The sequence below is a fragment of the Dipodomys ordii genome, unplaced genomic scaffold (genome assembly GCF_000151885.1).
Source record: "Dipodomys ordii isolate 6190 unplaced genomic scaffold, Dord_2.0 Scaffold44, whole genome shotgun sequence".
NCBI classification, from domain to species: domain Eukaryota; kingdom Metazoa; phylum Chordata; class Mammalia; order Rodentia; family Heteromyidae; genus Dipodomys; species Dipodomys ordii.
In genome coordinates, this window is record NW_012267260.1 from 6,021,928 (window position 1) to 6,037,849 (window position 15,922).

Genomic DNA, 15,922 nt, shown 5'->3' on the forward strand with positions numbered 1-15,922 from the left:
AGAGGTGGCTCCCCTCCGGCCCGGACCCGTGGCCCCGCGCGCCCACGGCAGGATGGACTCGGCCACCGCCAACGGGGACGACCGGGACCCCGAGATCGAGCTGTTCGTGAAGGTAGGTCGGGGCGGGGCGGGGCCGCGAGCGGGGTCCCCAGCCCGCGGGGGCCGGGGGTTGAGGGAGATCTCCAGGGCGGACCCCGGGATGGAGCCGGGGGAGGGACTCAGAGCGCGGGGCCCCCTGGCTGGCGGAGCGGAACGAGCGCCCTGAGCCCGGGGCTGTGGTGGCTGCTGCCTTCCCCGCGGTCCGGGCTGGAGCGGGGAGAGGCTCCCGGGGGTGGGGATGTCCTGCCCGCAGGCTGCTGCGGGGCGCGGCGCGCGGTCCCGCTCCGCCTCCGGTCTCCGAGCTCCCGGCTGGGCAGCAGCCTGGGGTGGAGGCGGCCGCAGGTTCCTCTCTGCCCCGCGTGCCGGGGAAAGGATGCAGGCCCGGCCGCGTTTCCCCGCTGGAATGAGAAAGAAACATTTGATCAGCTCCCCGCAGACCAGGCAGGAGCTGAAACCTGAGCCCCCGCGGCGAGGCGAGCGTCCCGGGGCCGGGCCGGGGTGGGGCTTGCTGCGGGGCTCACCTGGCTGCCCGGGTACCCAGAGCTGGGGCAGGGGGGGGGGGATCCGGTCTGGAAATGCAGACTTCCCCTAGAAATATTCAGATCGTGGGGAAGGTGAGTCCTCTCTCACTTAGTGCTCCTCAGGGCAGAGAAGCTAAATTAAAACAAAACAGCCTCCACACTCCTTGGAATTGTACCCAGCCCATCGGTATTCCCAAACCAGCTAGATAGATAGATAGATAGATAGATAGATAGATAGATAGATAGATAGATAGATAGATAGATAGATAGATATAGATATAGATATCGCCACAATTCACAGGTCTTTGGTACCTTTGTACTTCGGGGAGTTCTTTTATCCTGGCAAAGTATATGTCAGTGTGCTGGTTGGCCACGGAGCTGGACTGGGCCTTGTATTCTTGGGATTTATCTGTCATTTAGTGGCACCCGCTTCCCTCAGCCTGTGCTCTTTCCATGCCCTAGTTTGGTTTGTGGGTGGGATTTCCAGGTCCTCTTTGGCAGACCTAGGTAGGAAAAGAGGTCATGTCCCCTTCCCTGCGGGGCTTCCGCGTGTTGGAGGTGCCCAGAACTCCTACTCCAGACTGGCCACCCCGTGAACAGGCAGCACTTTCACAAAGCAAGGAGTCTGGCTGCTCTCCTTAAGAAAGCCAGTCCTTATTCTAGGACTTCCTCAGATTCCCTGGGAACAGGAGTTCGTAGGTGTCAAGTTTCTGAGTTATTTGAAACACGAATTGGTTCTTTCGAGACAGAGAAGCCCTTTGCCCCAGTACTAGGCACGGAGATCTATTCTAGCCCCAAGTTGGCCCAGTTGGAGATTTTGTTCATTTATATGCAAAGCTCACTTACCCAGCTCTTGGTACCCCGCCCCCCATCTCCCAACAAACCCTAACATGCCTATATTGCCACCTGTATCTTTTTTTTTTCTAAAGGAAACAATTTTTGAGACCCAAGTAAGTCTTTATAACTAGCCCAAAGATCAGACTGATGGAAAAGCTGTTTTGGTCCAAAGTTTCAGGCGAATGTTACATTCATAGGAACGAGTCAAGTCTGGAAATGCTGTGAAAAGGCAGTTCGGGCCTCCAACGGTGTCACCTTTAGTGAAGCCCTGTCCTGACTTTCTGAATCAGATGTTTCCAGAGTTGGAAATGACTCTGAGCAGTATGACTCCCATAAACAAAAAGCTCTTCTGGTGGGCGGAGTTAGGATGTTGGTGATGGACAATACTCCCTCGATAAGACCACCAGCTCAGATTGCTCATGGAGTTCACCCTCCTAAGCCACCAGTGAGCTTTAAAGCTGTGTGACCCCATCCCATACGGACTGGCAGTCACTATCAGTAACCATGGCTGCTGCTGATAAGAGTGATCTTAGTAAATGGCAGGATTTGGGGACTGGTGACACATGTTCATCTAGCTCATGTCATGTGGTCGCCAGCATCCTTGATCCTACAGACTGGCTCACCGGTGAAACATGAAAAAAAAAAAACCAACAAAAACCTGACTCATAGTCACCTCGTGAGACTCCCCAGAGCTGTGCTTTCCTCCTCAGATACAGCCCTGGGAAAGAAGAAGGATGACTTGTTTGCATTTCATGTGCTCAGAGAGGGTGCACAAAGTGCCCAGAGCTAGTCAGCCAGCAGCATTCTAGTTTCAGTCCTCCTCTGTGTCCCTGCAGACTTGTTAAAGCTCCTGTTCTTTCCCAAATACACAAATATGTCAGGCTTGTACCCTATTTTGACAAGCAAGGCTTTCAAGTGGCTTCTGTGATAACGATGCTGTGTATATGCTGTTCTGTCCTGACGTGTTCACAAAACCTGGTCAAGAATATTGCTAGGCATTCCAGGTCTTTCCCTTACAGAGTGCATTCTAACAGGGATATTGAAGAGATTGTTTCTCCACATTCCCCCTCCCCCCCCATTTATTGTCTATAATAAGAGAGATCAGACTGGATATGCTCCAATTCTACTGCTCAATACCACCTTGAGGATGGAGCAGAGATTTGAAGGCACTGAACCTGCATCCAAGTCTTATTAATCTCTGTCATTCATTAGCTCAATGGCTCAGAAAAGTTGTTGAACCAAGAGAGTGATTATGAATGAAGCAAACACGCCAGTCATTATCCAAACCCAGACACATTTGGCTGGAATGGAGAGAGACACCAGCGATACTTGGTCTGGGAGAGGTGTGACCAGGATTGTTTGGGGAATGTGCGTCAGCCTGGGTAGGAAAATGCCGTGACCTCAGGCTTGCTGTTAGGATTCCAAGGAAATGGGTGAAAGTACTCTCCCTGCTGAAAATCCCCTCAAAGGCAGAGACACCCACCCTGACCTGGTCCCCGGCTGATAGGCCCTCCCAGAAGCTGGCACCCCCCTCCCTGATTTGCCTTAGGGAACCAAGGCCCAGTTCCTTCCTCTCCTGTGGGGATATTTTGAGAACCATGAGATCATCTTTACTTTGGACTTTGATCATAGAAGGAGGGGAGCAGGTTGGAGAATGGGTAGTGGCAGCCAGGGTAGGTTATTGAAAGAATTAAAAGGGCGAGGAAGTCAAAGCCAAACAGAAAACCATTTGGGACAAACACAGGATGTGCTGAGTATGTTCCATCAAGATGCTCCTCCCATTGGGGCTGCCTCCTCCTCCGTTCTCAGGTCCACCCACACCCGAGGGTGTAGAACGCCACCAATGCGAAGTGACCTTACAGGGAGGAATTCCCTTACACCTATTTCTTACGCCCTGGGAGCTGAGTTTCAACAGAAAACCGTGGTTCTCATCCTCAGCTACTCATGCCAGATTGCAGGGAGATCTTTAAATCCTGGGACCCCAGGTCTCCAGGCTAATGATAGCCCTGTCTCTGTGGGTGGGGTTTTCAAGCCCATCCTGGGAGACTTCAGGCCAAAGTCCTGGTGGAGAAACCGGATCCTGGGAGGGTCCAACAGCAGAGAGCTTCTGCTACAGCTGAAATAGGTAGCCTGGTGCTCAGAGGCTTCATGGCAGAGAACTTCTCATGGAGCATCATGGTCAGGAGTATCTCCATCCACAGCTGCTCAGTTAACAAATGCTGACCAGATAATACACCCTGCCCACAGCACTCCAGAACAGACAGTGCCTGGAGGGAATAAAAACGGATCCCTGCTGATGGGCCGATAGAAGGGACTAGTTGTTTCCTTTATTGAGTGATTCAGAAAGCTCTGACAGTGATACCGGGCACACATCAAGTTGGGGGGGAGGGGGGAGCGTGGGGGGGACGTGTGGTGTGTCATCTGACTGCCAGAACCAACAGGATCAAATCCTGTGTTGTTTCCTCTATGGTCCCGAGCTGTTCTGGCTACCGGTCACCTTGGGCAGCTTACCCAGGCATGAGCTCATCCGGGTTTTGATGTTCCCTTGATCACATTTAGCAACAGTGGCTCCTGTCACGGCAGTACATCCACAGAGGGCCAGTCTGAAGGCCCAGCGAGACCCTCTCAGGCATCATGGGGGGGGGGAGCAGGAAGTAACCTTGGGTCTCAGGTATGGAAGTCCAGGGGCGGTGTGTCAGCTCCCATGTCCTGCTGACCTGTAGTGTTTCTCCACTGCTTGCTGGCTCTCTCCAGCCAAGGCAGAATCTGTTAATTTAGACAATCAGGTAAAAAAAAAAGCTTTCTATTCTTGGTTCTCTTTGAGTTGCCAGGGGCTGAACTGGGATATGGTGGAAAAAAGTGCAATTTGGGGTGTTAGGCTGTGGTTTACCAGGTGTGCAGGGTAGAATGCTTATTTGATCTTCAGTCTGAGCCATAGTGTGTGTGTGTGTGTGTGTGAGATCTGGGCCTTGAACTCAAGGCCTAGACACTGTCCCTGAGCTTTTTTGCTCAAGGTTCATGCCCTATCACTTGAGCCATAGCTCCACTTCTGGATGTTTTTAGTTTAATTGGAAATAGAAGTCTCATGGGCTTTCCTTCCCCAGCTGGCTTTGAACCGTGATCCTCAGATCTCAGCCTCCTGAGTAGCTAGGATTGCAGGCATGAGCCAATAACCGAAGGCCATTTGGGAGGACAAACACAGGATGTGCTGAGTGTGTTCAATCAAGATGTTCCTCCCATCGGGGGCTGCCTCCTCCATTCTCACGTCTACCATAGCCCAGGGATAGAATGCCACCAAAGCCGAGTGACCATACAGGAGGAGTTCCCTTTTACTTATTTCTTAGGGCCGGGATTTGGTCTGGTTTTGCTTTGGGTTTTACAAATGAAATGCCAGCCTCTATGCTGCCATTAGAGCTGGTTCATGGAGTTGGTTGGAGCACTAAACAAGTGGTGTATGAATCTGAGGTCAAAGTCGGGGTCTCCCCTGAAGGCTTCACAAACTCCCTTAGTGAAAGCCAAGTCTGGAACTTCCTTCCCTGGGTGGGTAAAGGAAGTATGAGCTCACACTCACCTGCTTGTGTCTCATTGTTGGAGCCAGGATGCAGACCAAAAGCAACTGTGGCCAAGCATGGCCGTTCTGATGAGCTAATTCTTCCCCGGGGGGACTGTGGGCCCTGTCTGAAGGGGTGTGTTTGGTGTCACTACATGTCTGGGGCGGACCCCTGACCCCAGAGTTGGGTCCTAAAGTTGATTCCTCCTGCGAACTTTGCTTCCTTGTTCAGGGACGTTCCTACCTTGCTAACTCCCACAGAGATGTTATTGGAAGCTTTATTCCAGTTGTCTCATTGGGCTCTGGGGAAGGCCTCCAGGCCATCTGGACATTATCTGTAACTTTGACCCTAGGTGAAGAAGATGATGTCTTTAGAGTCTCAGCTCTGATTCCAGGAGGATCCTTTGTTCGGTTCTCAGATTTTCCCATCTCCTCACCAGGAAGCCACCAGCTCACCAGAGCCACGGGAGTGCTCAGAGAAAATACACATGCCACTCAAAGACTTCTGGGAGATCCGAGTCTGTCAAAGGCCTCTCTTGGCCTGGGGGGTCTGCCACAACTAGCAGCGGAGTTTTCCTGCCAACCCCCCAGTGTGACAGCTCACTTTGGAAATGTGTTCTTTTCCTTCAAGGAATGTTCTGACATGTGAAATTCTGTCAAGTACAGATAAGTTGCTGTCAGCATGGAAAGGAATCCTTCCCCAGGAAGGAGAGGGAGTCACTGTCTTCTAGAAGTGGCCTCTAGCTCTGCTGGCGTGGGAAGCTCCTCCAGACGGTGCTGACCGTCTCCCTAGTGGGAAGCAATGGTGAGAGCAGCGGGACTCAGCCCCAGCAACACAGAAATGCAGGCTTTCTTGATGGTTCTATGTCCAGAGATGGACACTTAGGAGGCTGGGGTGGAGCCCAGGCACACTTAGAAAGCTCCCCAGGCCAAGACTGAGAACCAGAGGCCCAAACCCTGGGTATGAGGGAGTGAACGAGGCAGTGAGGACTGACCGTAAGAACAAGACGGAATCCCAGAACGGGGGAGGCTGAGGCCGAGACACTGGTGAGCATGAGCCCGCCCCCCCCCACGGACCTCAAATGAACCAGGAAAGTGTGGAAGAAATGCTGTGACCTCCCCATCTCTAATTTGTTCTCTTGCAATATTTTCTTTTATAATATAGGAGCGACAAGTAATTTTAAAAGCTGGAAAAAAGGGGGGGGAGGTATTAAGATAAGAAGATAAAGAACTTAGGGAGTCAAGGGAGTAGACAAGTATTTGGCCAATTAGTGAAAATATTTATGACGCACCCGCTTTGAGCCCTGGCTAAAGCTGAGAGGAGGTGGACGAAATTCAAGAAGGGAACGCCGTCTCAGCAGTTGGGGGAGGGGTGACAGACATGAGTGGTCCCACACAAGAGGAGAGATGTAGATAAAGGGACCGATGTGATGCAACTCTGGTCCCCAGGCGTAAGTTTGGGGGTGGGTAGTAGAAGTTGCACCCCAAAGAATGATCAGGATTCTTAGACGTATCTAGAATTAGGCGAGCCTGGCAGGTCCAGTTACCACGGCCCAGAGACAATGTTCGGGGCTGTGGGAAGTGGAGGTCAGCCGGAGTAAATGGTAAATGCATAGCAACTATTGGCCTGGGTCCCAGGGGTGGGGAGGAATCAACAACAGGAAGGACTTTTGTTCCGTGTACTTTTGTAAATACTCGGGACTCACCGGAAATGTCTCCTCACAGTGAGTGATGGACTCGGCCCATGTGTGCACCGAGGTAGCGGAGCTGGGTGGCCAGAGGTCACGGGGAGGTGAAGCGCTCAGGGTGAGAAGACCCGAATCTGAGGGCCTGCTCTTCACATACGCACTGTGTGGCTCACTATAAATAAAGTGAAGCCACTTGATCTGTAAAACGCTATCTCCGCAATCTTAAAAATTACATCATTTCCGAGCTGGGGGGAAACATTAATCTCTAGGGTTCCTCTGGTGTGATGCTCTTGGATCAGGTAAATTTGCAATCTAACACTCTGGAGTTCCTGGTGTAGGCTTAGAAGGAAGATGTGTGGCTCTTCTCGCCATTGCTGGCATGGCCACCGGCTTCCCCACCCATGTGACAGTGAGGAGAAGCTGGAGGCAGAGGCCTAGGAGGCCTCACAATGGGGTAAGAGGCAGAAGGTGCTGTGGAAGCGAAGTGAACACAACATGAAGTAGGTGAACTCCTTAGAAGAAACCCGTGACATGGATCAGGGCCAACAAACATGGAGATCAGCAGCATCCTGGGCAGTCCCGGCCTGGAATGTGCTGGAAGTTTGGTGTTGCCAGGACCTTACACCTTGTGTTGACTTCCATGGGCTTTTGGGTGATGTTTTTTGCTTATTGATCTGTGCAAAGAAGAGGAGAAACAAGTACCCAACTATGGAAATAGCACAAAAGGTGAAGGGGGGAAGATGTTCAGCAAACAGAATCCATTACCTACAATGCAGAAGAAGTGAAAACCTTGTCCCAGTTAATGTCTCTTAGGATCCTGATTTGGGAGGTTGTCATGGTAACAGACAGCTAGTTCTTGTTCAGCCCAAGGCTCTTCTCCCTTAGATGGACATCCCTGCTTCCTAGCTCTGGTGGTGGACAAAGGCCCAATTAAAACAGAAGGAGAGGGGAAGGGGAAAGGGAAGAGAAGGTGGAGGGACAATCTCACCTGCCTTGATTTTCTTTCCACATTTGGGTTCTATAGGATCTTGTGGTTATAGCATGACATGGAGGACCTGTAATGTCTTTGAGATTTGCTTTAGAAAACAAGGCAACCAAGGGGTCCTTTGTTACAAATGTCTGAGATTTTTCTTGGGGGAGACTGAGGGTTCTGGGTAAGGCATACCCACAGGACTCTCTGTGATTGAAGTCATGTGAGGAACATTCTTACACTTCATCCAGGTAAAAGTAGGAGTCTTATAAGAGTCAAAAAAGAGAAGAAACATGAGTGCCTTGTGTAAACTAAAGTTTTTAGTCTTCCAATGTAAGGTACTGTGTTGTTCAGTTCAGGACCAGTGCTGGGACATGGCCTATCCGCTGGTTCAATGTAACATCTGGAAAGTGGTCGCCATTATTTGAGTTCCTTCTACCCCATGGCTCTGCTATTCCCCAAGGCTCCCAGCAAGGCTGTTGGGCTCTTCCTTCACCCTGGGAGGATCACAGTTGGATGATCATCTGAGAGCTTTGCAAGGCCCACTGCCAGGAAGTAGTCACATCGCTTCCACCCACTTTCTGTAGTCCAAAACTCAATCCTATAGCTGCCCTAATGTGCAAGCAAGGCTGGAAAGTGTCGTCCATCTGTGTTCCCAGGAGAAAGAAGAAGCAGGTTTGGAACACAACAAGCCAGCCTTTACTGCAGAGTTATTTCTCTGTTTCCTCTGGTACCTCACCTCCGAAGGGCTCCGCAAGAATGATATCCTACATTCAGCTTCCCTCACCCCCTCTCTCATGTCTAATGGAGCCTCCACCTCCTACCATGAGTTCAGCTGCCATTGCTGATGCGGGAAACATGCCTCTCCCGACGTTCCCTGAACATGGTTGATGATGGAGCTATGAGTTTTGGTGAGTTTCCGAAGTATTTTTGAGTCTCTGCGAGGAAGAGGTTTAAACTCTTACCACATACAAGCTAACTGGCCAGGAAAGCATATGGACTTCTTCTGTACTAGCTTAGAGAAAAAATTTCTCCAGCTCTTCATAGCCCTCAGAACCAGCCAGGGAAGTTTCTAGATCCCAGCCACCAAGAACAAATTAGAGTCCTCAGGGAGGGAGTTCCTGAACACTCAGGGTGTGACAGAAATCTCAGGTGGGTGTGGAGCTCAGGCCAGGTAGAGATGCTCTGTTTATCCACTGTCAGAGGATATCCTTATCCTAGTCAAGTGAATCCACTGGTGGGAAAGCAAAGCCCACTGGCAGTCAGTGAGTGATTGACATTTGGTAGGTGGGCCTTCTGCTCTCAGGTATGTGAGAATTCAATTACCTTAAAGACCAGCCCCTGCCCTGATAATCATTCTGTGCTGTGACCTGTGGAATTATACAAACCATCCTGGACTGTCCTTTATCACAAAGCTGCTCATTTCCATCCCCAAGTTATAAGACTCCGCTTCTAAATACTAGGAAATGGAAGGGGTAGGCAGAAGTGGGCAGGAGAGACGGGGAAGCAAAAGTAATGATGGCCTAGAAAACCCAGTCTTCATTCTCCTGACTGTGTGCCTCCCAAAGTCTGTCTCTACCTCCCAAGTAGCTGGGATTACAGGCATAAACCAACATGGCTGGTCCCCTCCTCCTCCTTCTCCTCCTCTTCTTCCTCCTCCTTCTCCTCCTCCTTTTTTGGGGAAGGTCTTGCTGTGGCCCTCAAGCTGGCTCGGAACTTGTGATGCTTCCCAATCAGGGATTATAGGTGTGAACCACCATATTTAGTAATGTCAGGCCTTTCAAACTCTTTTGTGACACACAGAGCGGTTACAGGTGGTAAGACTGGGGAAGATGTTACAATAAATGAAACTTTGTGAGCATGTACTACGCAGTAGACCTTGTATGAGGCTCTGTCTTAATCCTTATCCCTCATCCCACAATGCCGCAGGGCAGATCCACGGAGACTTTCATGATTGAGTGATCTGGGCTCTTCATGAAAGATTAGCTCTTTTGCTCAGGGTCCCATGGAAAGAGATAGAATTGGATCCAAAACCAGGTCTGGCTGCAAACTTGTTTTATGGGCATGAATAATAAAAAATAATGCAGGTACTGTCCAGGTGCTTACAATACATGGTGGTGGCTGCCAGGAGTCAGGACCTGGGTTGGAGAACATAGAGATACACGGCGTAGACACAGGAACCCTGGCAGAACTGGCAGCCTGGGAGTGGAAGCGCAGGGTCACTACTGGACAGTGGAGGGACTGTGAGCTCAGGGAAAGTGAAGGAAGCTCTAAGTAAGAGCCTGGTATCAGGAAAGCACTAAACAGAGCTCCACAGAACAGGTCAGGACGGAGTTGAGTTTCCGCAGTGTTCAGGCTGAAAGGGGGAAGAAGTGATTATCCTCTTGTCCTTCTCCTTCTCCCCTGTTGCCAGGGGAGAACCCCCAATTCTACCCCTATCAAGACCCCAGGAGCTCCTCTTGATACCACCTCCCTGGGAGAGGAAGGGAAGCAGTAGAGAAAAGCAGGGACCAGCCCTTTGGGCCTGTCTCCCATCTGGAGGAGGATAGGAGGCAACTCCTCAGAACTATTCCCATCTCTGTGCCAAGAATCACTGCAACAGGGTGAGCAAGGCACCTTCCATTCCAGAATGGAAGATAAAGGGCTCTTGGTTGGTGAAGGGTGAGGAGAGGGAAGGAGGGGAGGCTCCTGGTTAATGAAGGCTTGGGGCATGGGGAAGGAGAGCTCCAAAGGATCTGGAGGAAGAGGCCGGGAGACAGGATGTTTGTGTCACTGCCCTACTCCCCAGGCTTGTAGGATTTCCCTTCAGGTGGACTTGAGCCAAATGCGGGAAGATGGTTACTAGGATGTTTAGACCAGCTAGGTCCTATGGAGGAATGGGCATGCCAATACCATAGTTATTACACACGTGTGCTCTATGTATATGTGTTTATTTCATTCCTATTCCTATATGTGTGTGTATATATCCACACATATAATGTATTCTATATATATTATATATATATCCACACATGTATAATATATGTATATTTATACATATGTACATGCATATGTGTATATGTGTGTATGTGCATATACATGTGTGTGTCTGTATGTACACTTCTGTGATTTAAAGTCCAAGACCAAAATGCTCACATCCACGTCTCCACTTGGTGTTGGCACACAGCCCTGGCTGAGCCATCAAATGCATGAGTATCTTGGTCATAGTTAGTCCAGATGCATCAATGGTTGAGTAGAAAGTCAAACATGACAGTGGAGTTCAGGTAACTTCATTCTGGGCTCTGCTTTCTGTTACTCTGTTGTTTCCAGTTGGTAGCCTGGGTTTCTTCATTTCTGGTTTTTTTTTTTTTTTTTTGTCAGTTGTGGGGCTTGACCTCTGAGCCTGGGTGCTGTCCTTCAGCTCTTCAGCTCAAGGTGAGCGCTCTACCACTTGAGTCACAGCGCCACTTCTGGTTTTCTGAGTGGTTTATTGCAGATAAGAGTCCCATGGCCTTTCTTGCCCGGGCTGGCTTTGAATGGTGATCCTCAGAGCTCAGCCTCCTGAGTAGGTAGGATGACAGGTGTGACTACTGGCATGGCTGTTCATTTCTGAAATAAAGGAATCAGACGAATTGATCTCTAAAGTCCCTTTCAGAGGTAAAGGTTGACTGTTTGGCTTTTGTGTGTTGGGAGCTCCACACAGGCCCTTCAGGGAGGGAGGTTCCAGAAGGACGCTTCTCTCAAGCAGTTTATAACGGACTTATCTCTTCATAGCCTAGATAGGAAGCAGTTCTCTATAATGGCCACATGCTCGATATATGAGGCTTTGCCGGGTAGGCCGGCTCTGTGGAAGGTCACCAACCCCACACTGTAGCATGGAAGTGGCCTCTGGTAAAATGCCGATGAGTAGACAACTGTGTTGTGATGAGACTTCACCTGCACGTGGACGGGGCCTCAGAGCTAAGGGCTCATCAGCAATGGGGGAAGCAGAAGCTGCTTCCAGGGATGAGGCCACATTCACCTACCTCGGCCCACTCCACAGAAGCACTGCGATCTGGCCACCTCCGGCTCGGGCCGTAAGACAACACTTTCTGGGTACTTTCAAGAGTGTTCCTATGTAAGTCCAAATTGTTAACAGCCCTTTCCTGGAGCTGATGAAATCGTGACAGAGGTCAAGGCTTTGCTGGCAGGTCTACCACCAAGACTGTCCACCTGTGGAAGAGCCGCATGTGGACTGAACACGCTCCCCGCCTCTACCTACCAGCACACCTTCTTCTCACGTCCCCTGCATGTGGGGCTTTGCTCTGTCAAATACTCCCCTTGGCAGGGATGGCTGGGCCTGACTTCTGCCAAGCCACGTGCTGCTGGCGCACGCCGCTGCTCTGGGTAGTGTCCTGACATCTGTGAGTTGGGACACGCAATGCAGAGGTACAACAGGTGTTCTGGGAGTAACACAACTCAAGGACAAAGAAGCAGGGTGCCGGTGGCTCACGCCTGTAATCCTAGCTACTCAGGAGGCTGAGACCTGAGGATTGTGGTTCAAAGCCAGCCTGGCCAGGAAAGTCTGTGAGACGCTTGTCTCCAATAAACCACCAGAAAACCAGACGTGGTGCTGTGGTTCTAACTGGCCTTGAGCTGAAGAGTTCAGGGACAGCAATCAGGCCCAGAGTTTAAGCCCCAGAACAGACAAAATAAAAAAGGACAAAAATCCCCTCATGTCCAGAGCACTCTTGCTCACTAGAGGAGAAGTGAGCCCCCAGGCAGGCGAGTGGATCCCAAGGCCTTCAACAATGCTCCAACAGCTAGAGTTCAGGAGAATGAAGGGCAGTGTCTTCCACTGTCATTCTCCTGCCCTGACCTCCTCCCTGTGCCCTTGACCAGCCACTTGGCTTCTCTGGGGAATTTTTCAGCTATGAAGCAGACTGGAGCCGCATTCCTGGATCTGCTAGATCCTGGCCTCCTTTCAAATGGGATAAATTCATGGAATCCACTTGTTCTCTGTGTGTTTCTGTTGACTTACTTTGGTTGACTTTCACACAAGCCAGTTTCATTGTGTGTCTATGTGTGTGTGTATGTACACGCACACGTGCACGCATATACACACAGTTTCTTCATATTCTAGGAGTTAATTTTTAGGTCTCAGACACCTTGATTTGGTAGGAAGTTGGTTTCTTTCTTAGGTCAACAATTTATAATAAGAAGCATTTTTGCCAATTATACATGAGTTCGTATTTTGGGGCCATATTCAACTGACTTGTCATTTATTGGTCATACTTCATTGGTACCCAGCACCAGGGTCTTCAAGGCTTTCTAGGCCCCCATCTTTTCTAATTCCTTTAGTTACAATGAGTTCTGTAGTTGGCAACAAAGTATACATAACGTTGTCTTTGAAGTCATATATATATTTGAAAGCTGAGTAATGTCCTATTGGGATAATTGACACCAAAATGGGTGCACAGAGCATTTGGCCTTCACTGGCCTCTAGGAGGCAGAAGTAAAACAAATACCTCTGTGAGTTCTTTCTACTCCTCCTCTGTTCTCTTTCTAGTAAACCCTTTTCACCCTTGAGTGAAATCAAGTCATAATAATTCCCGAGAGCCTCCTTCAAGGAAAAGTAGTGCAAATAATAATGGTTCACACTTAACAAATATGTCGAGTGCACCACATGCATTTATAATTGAGCTCTCACAACAGTGTATTAACTGCTGTTATTCATATCCCTATTGCTTAAGGACGAAGCAGAGGCATTAGCAGCTAAGTGGTTTGTCTTGTAAGTGTTCCTCACCTGTCTTCATTCTGGAGGAGTGAGCCAAAGGCCAGTGCACCTATGAGGGGTCTGTGGGTGAAGAACAGGCTTTGCTGGCTACATTTGGGCAGTGTGTGTGTGTGTGTGTGTGTGTGTGTGTGTGTGTGTGTGTGTGTGTGTGCTGGTCCCAGGGTGTGAACTCAGGACACTGTCTCTGAGCTTCTTTTGCTCAAAGCTAGCACTCTACCACTGGAGCCACAGCACCACATCCAGCTTTTTCTGAGTACTTTATTGCCTGGGCTGGCTTCGAACTGTGATCCTCAGATCTCAGCCTCCTGAGTACCTAGGATTATAGGCGTGAGCCACCAGCATTGAGACATTTTAGCATTTTTAATTCCTTTTTCTTTTCTTTTCTTTTGGTGCCAGTCTGGAGGCTTTAACTCACAGCCTAGGTGTTGTCCCTGAGCTACTTTGCTCAAGGCTAGAGCTCTACCACTTGAGCCACAGCTCTACTTCAAGCTTTGATGGATCTAGTTGGTGAAGCAGTATGACTGTGCCAAGCAGCTACCAAGTGCCAGACACAGAAGAATGGGCCTCCATCAGATCTGCAGAGCACTTGGCTTTGTGGCATTCTGTTGGCTACAACCAAACCTCAAATAGTATTTTTAAAGGGAATAAAGAAAGAAAGGCAAGTCCAAATATAGAGTTCTTTTGCTGGCCTTAAGCAGATAGACCTATGGACTGCTTCTTTAACTTGCTGATCTGGGGCTGGGATGGAAACGAGTGACTTAAACATGAGTGGAAACCACTTTAAAAAGTCATAGCAGAACACTGGCATTTCCCTCTATGGCTATGTATGTCTGAGCTTAATCACACCTTCAGGGTGTCAAAACACACATCCTGTTAGACTCATTATATCATTTAACTCTCTTCCCATTCTCCTTCTTCACCCATGAGCGGTTCCGGAAGAAGTTCTGACACTTACCCAAGGTTGTGCACTGATGAAGGAACTGGGGCTGACTCCCAACTTCCTGCTCTGATTCCTCTCTCATGAACAAAGGCAGGCAGGTATGTGGCTGGAGATATTACAGGAGAAAGCTCGTGGCTGCATCCCAGCCTGGTGCTCAGAATCACCCAAGAGCAGGCCCCCGAGTTCAACGTCAGCTTCCTGTGGGTGAAGTTCCCTGGGCTACAGCCCGTAGCTGGGACTGTTTGTCACTGCTTCTTAGACCAAAGAACAGGTGCAACTCGCTTTGCACCTCTGTTCACTGGGAAATGTTGGTGGCCTCACTGGGATGCCTAGCTTCCGCCTTTTATTTATTTATTTATTTACTTTTGAATCTCAACATCCCATTTGCAACCAGCACCGGAGCAGAGAATCCTTATAGAGAGCAAGAGAAGATAGCTGGGCCTTCCCATTCAGACCAACGTGCGCCGCCCAGTCTTGATGTGTGGACATAGTGAGTGCTGTGGGGAAGGCAGAGCCTGAGATGAGATTTGATCTAACAGCGAAATCAGGCACAGAAGAGTGAGGAGTATCAAGCACAGCATCCATCCAGCTACATCTTGTTCCGGGGGATTTTCCTTAATGATCTCACCAGAATGTCAAAGCAGCCCTGGGGGTGCTGGCCAGCAGAATCCCTTCTGCACTGGGAGCTGATGGTGGCTAAACATGAGGACATTTATAGGCCCTGGCTTTGGTACTGGAAGCACTTCCTGTGGGACAAGCTGGGAAAGGCTCTTGGTATTACGGACTTAAGGCCCTTAGGGCAACCTGTCCAACACTGGGAAAGAGTCCTTCTCAGCCCACAGGGCAGGATCCTGGCCCCCGCAGAGCCTGGGGAGAGGAACCCCAGGGCTGGAATTACCACCCTAGTGGGTACAGAAGATGAGCATTGAACCAAAAAGATAGTTCTCACATCTTAAGATCTAGTGGAATTTTGCCCTGCAACGTTGCACCTTGACCAGGACTTGTTGTCTCTTTTTTCCTTTTCTGCTGCTCTGACCCCCCGTGCTCGCCATCGCTGTACTGAGGGTAGCTTGTCTGATTTTTGCGGCTCACGGCTGGGGCGGGTTATTGGCACAGGGAGAAGCAAGTGCACCTCGGGGCTCAGTGTCTCCTGATGTGGGTGGTATTTATCGGAGGACCAGGGCTTCTGACTTCAGGGTTGATAACTGCCATGAGTTAAGAGTCTTTGGTTCTATTGTGATGGAATGAATATATTGTTCATGTGAGGACATGATTGGAGGGCCAGGGATGGAATGATGCAGGTTGAATCAGAGGTCCTCTTTTTTCTCCACCAATTCATACATGGAAACCTTAATGCTCAATGTGATTATATTCCGAGATAGTGCTTCTAGAAAATAATTAAGCTTAAATGAGGCCATAAAGGTAAGTCCCTAATTTAGTGATGTTACTGGATAAAGAAGAGGAAATACCACCTCTATTGCTTTTTTTTTGTTTGGTCAGTCATTGAAGCACCCCTGAACTCAGGGCCTGGGTGCTGTCCCTGAGTTCAAGACTAACACTCT

General features: G+C 49.7%; 1 protein-coding gene across 1 annotated transcript in view; it reads left to right on the forward strand.

Annotated features, from left to right (window-relative positions):
* Nucleotides 1-6: 6 nt before the first annotated feature.
* Clic5 (chloride intracellular channel 5) overlaps nucleotides 7-15,922 on the forward strand; it is a 65,864-nt gene continuing 49,948 nt past the window's right edge. The window contains exon 1 of the mRNA XM_013019216.1: nucleotides 7-112. Within this exon, the coding sequence (XP_012874670.1) occupies nucleotides 53-112 (60 nt within the window). The 5' untranslated portion in view covers nucleotides 7-52. The remainder of the gene's footprint in view (nucleotides 113-15,922) is intronic.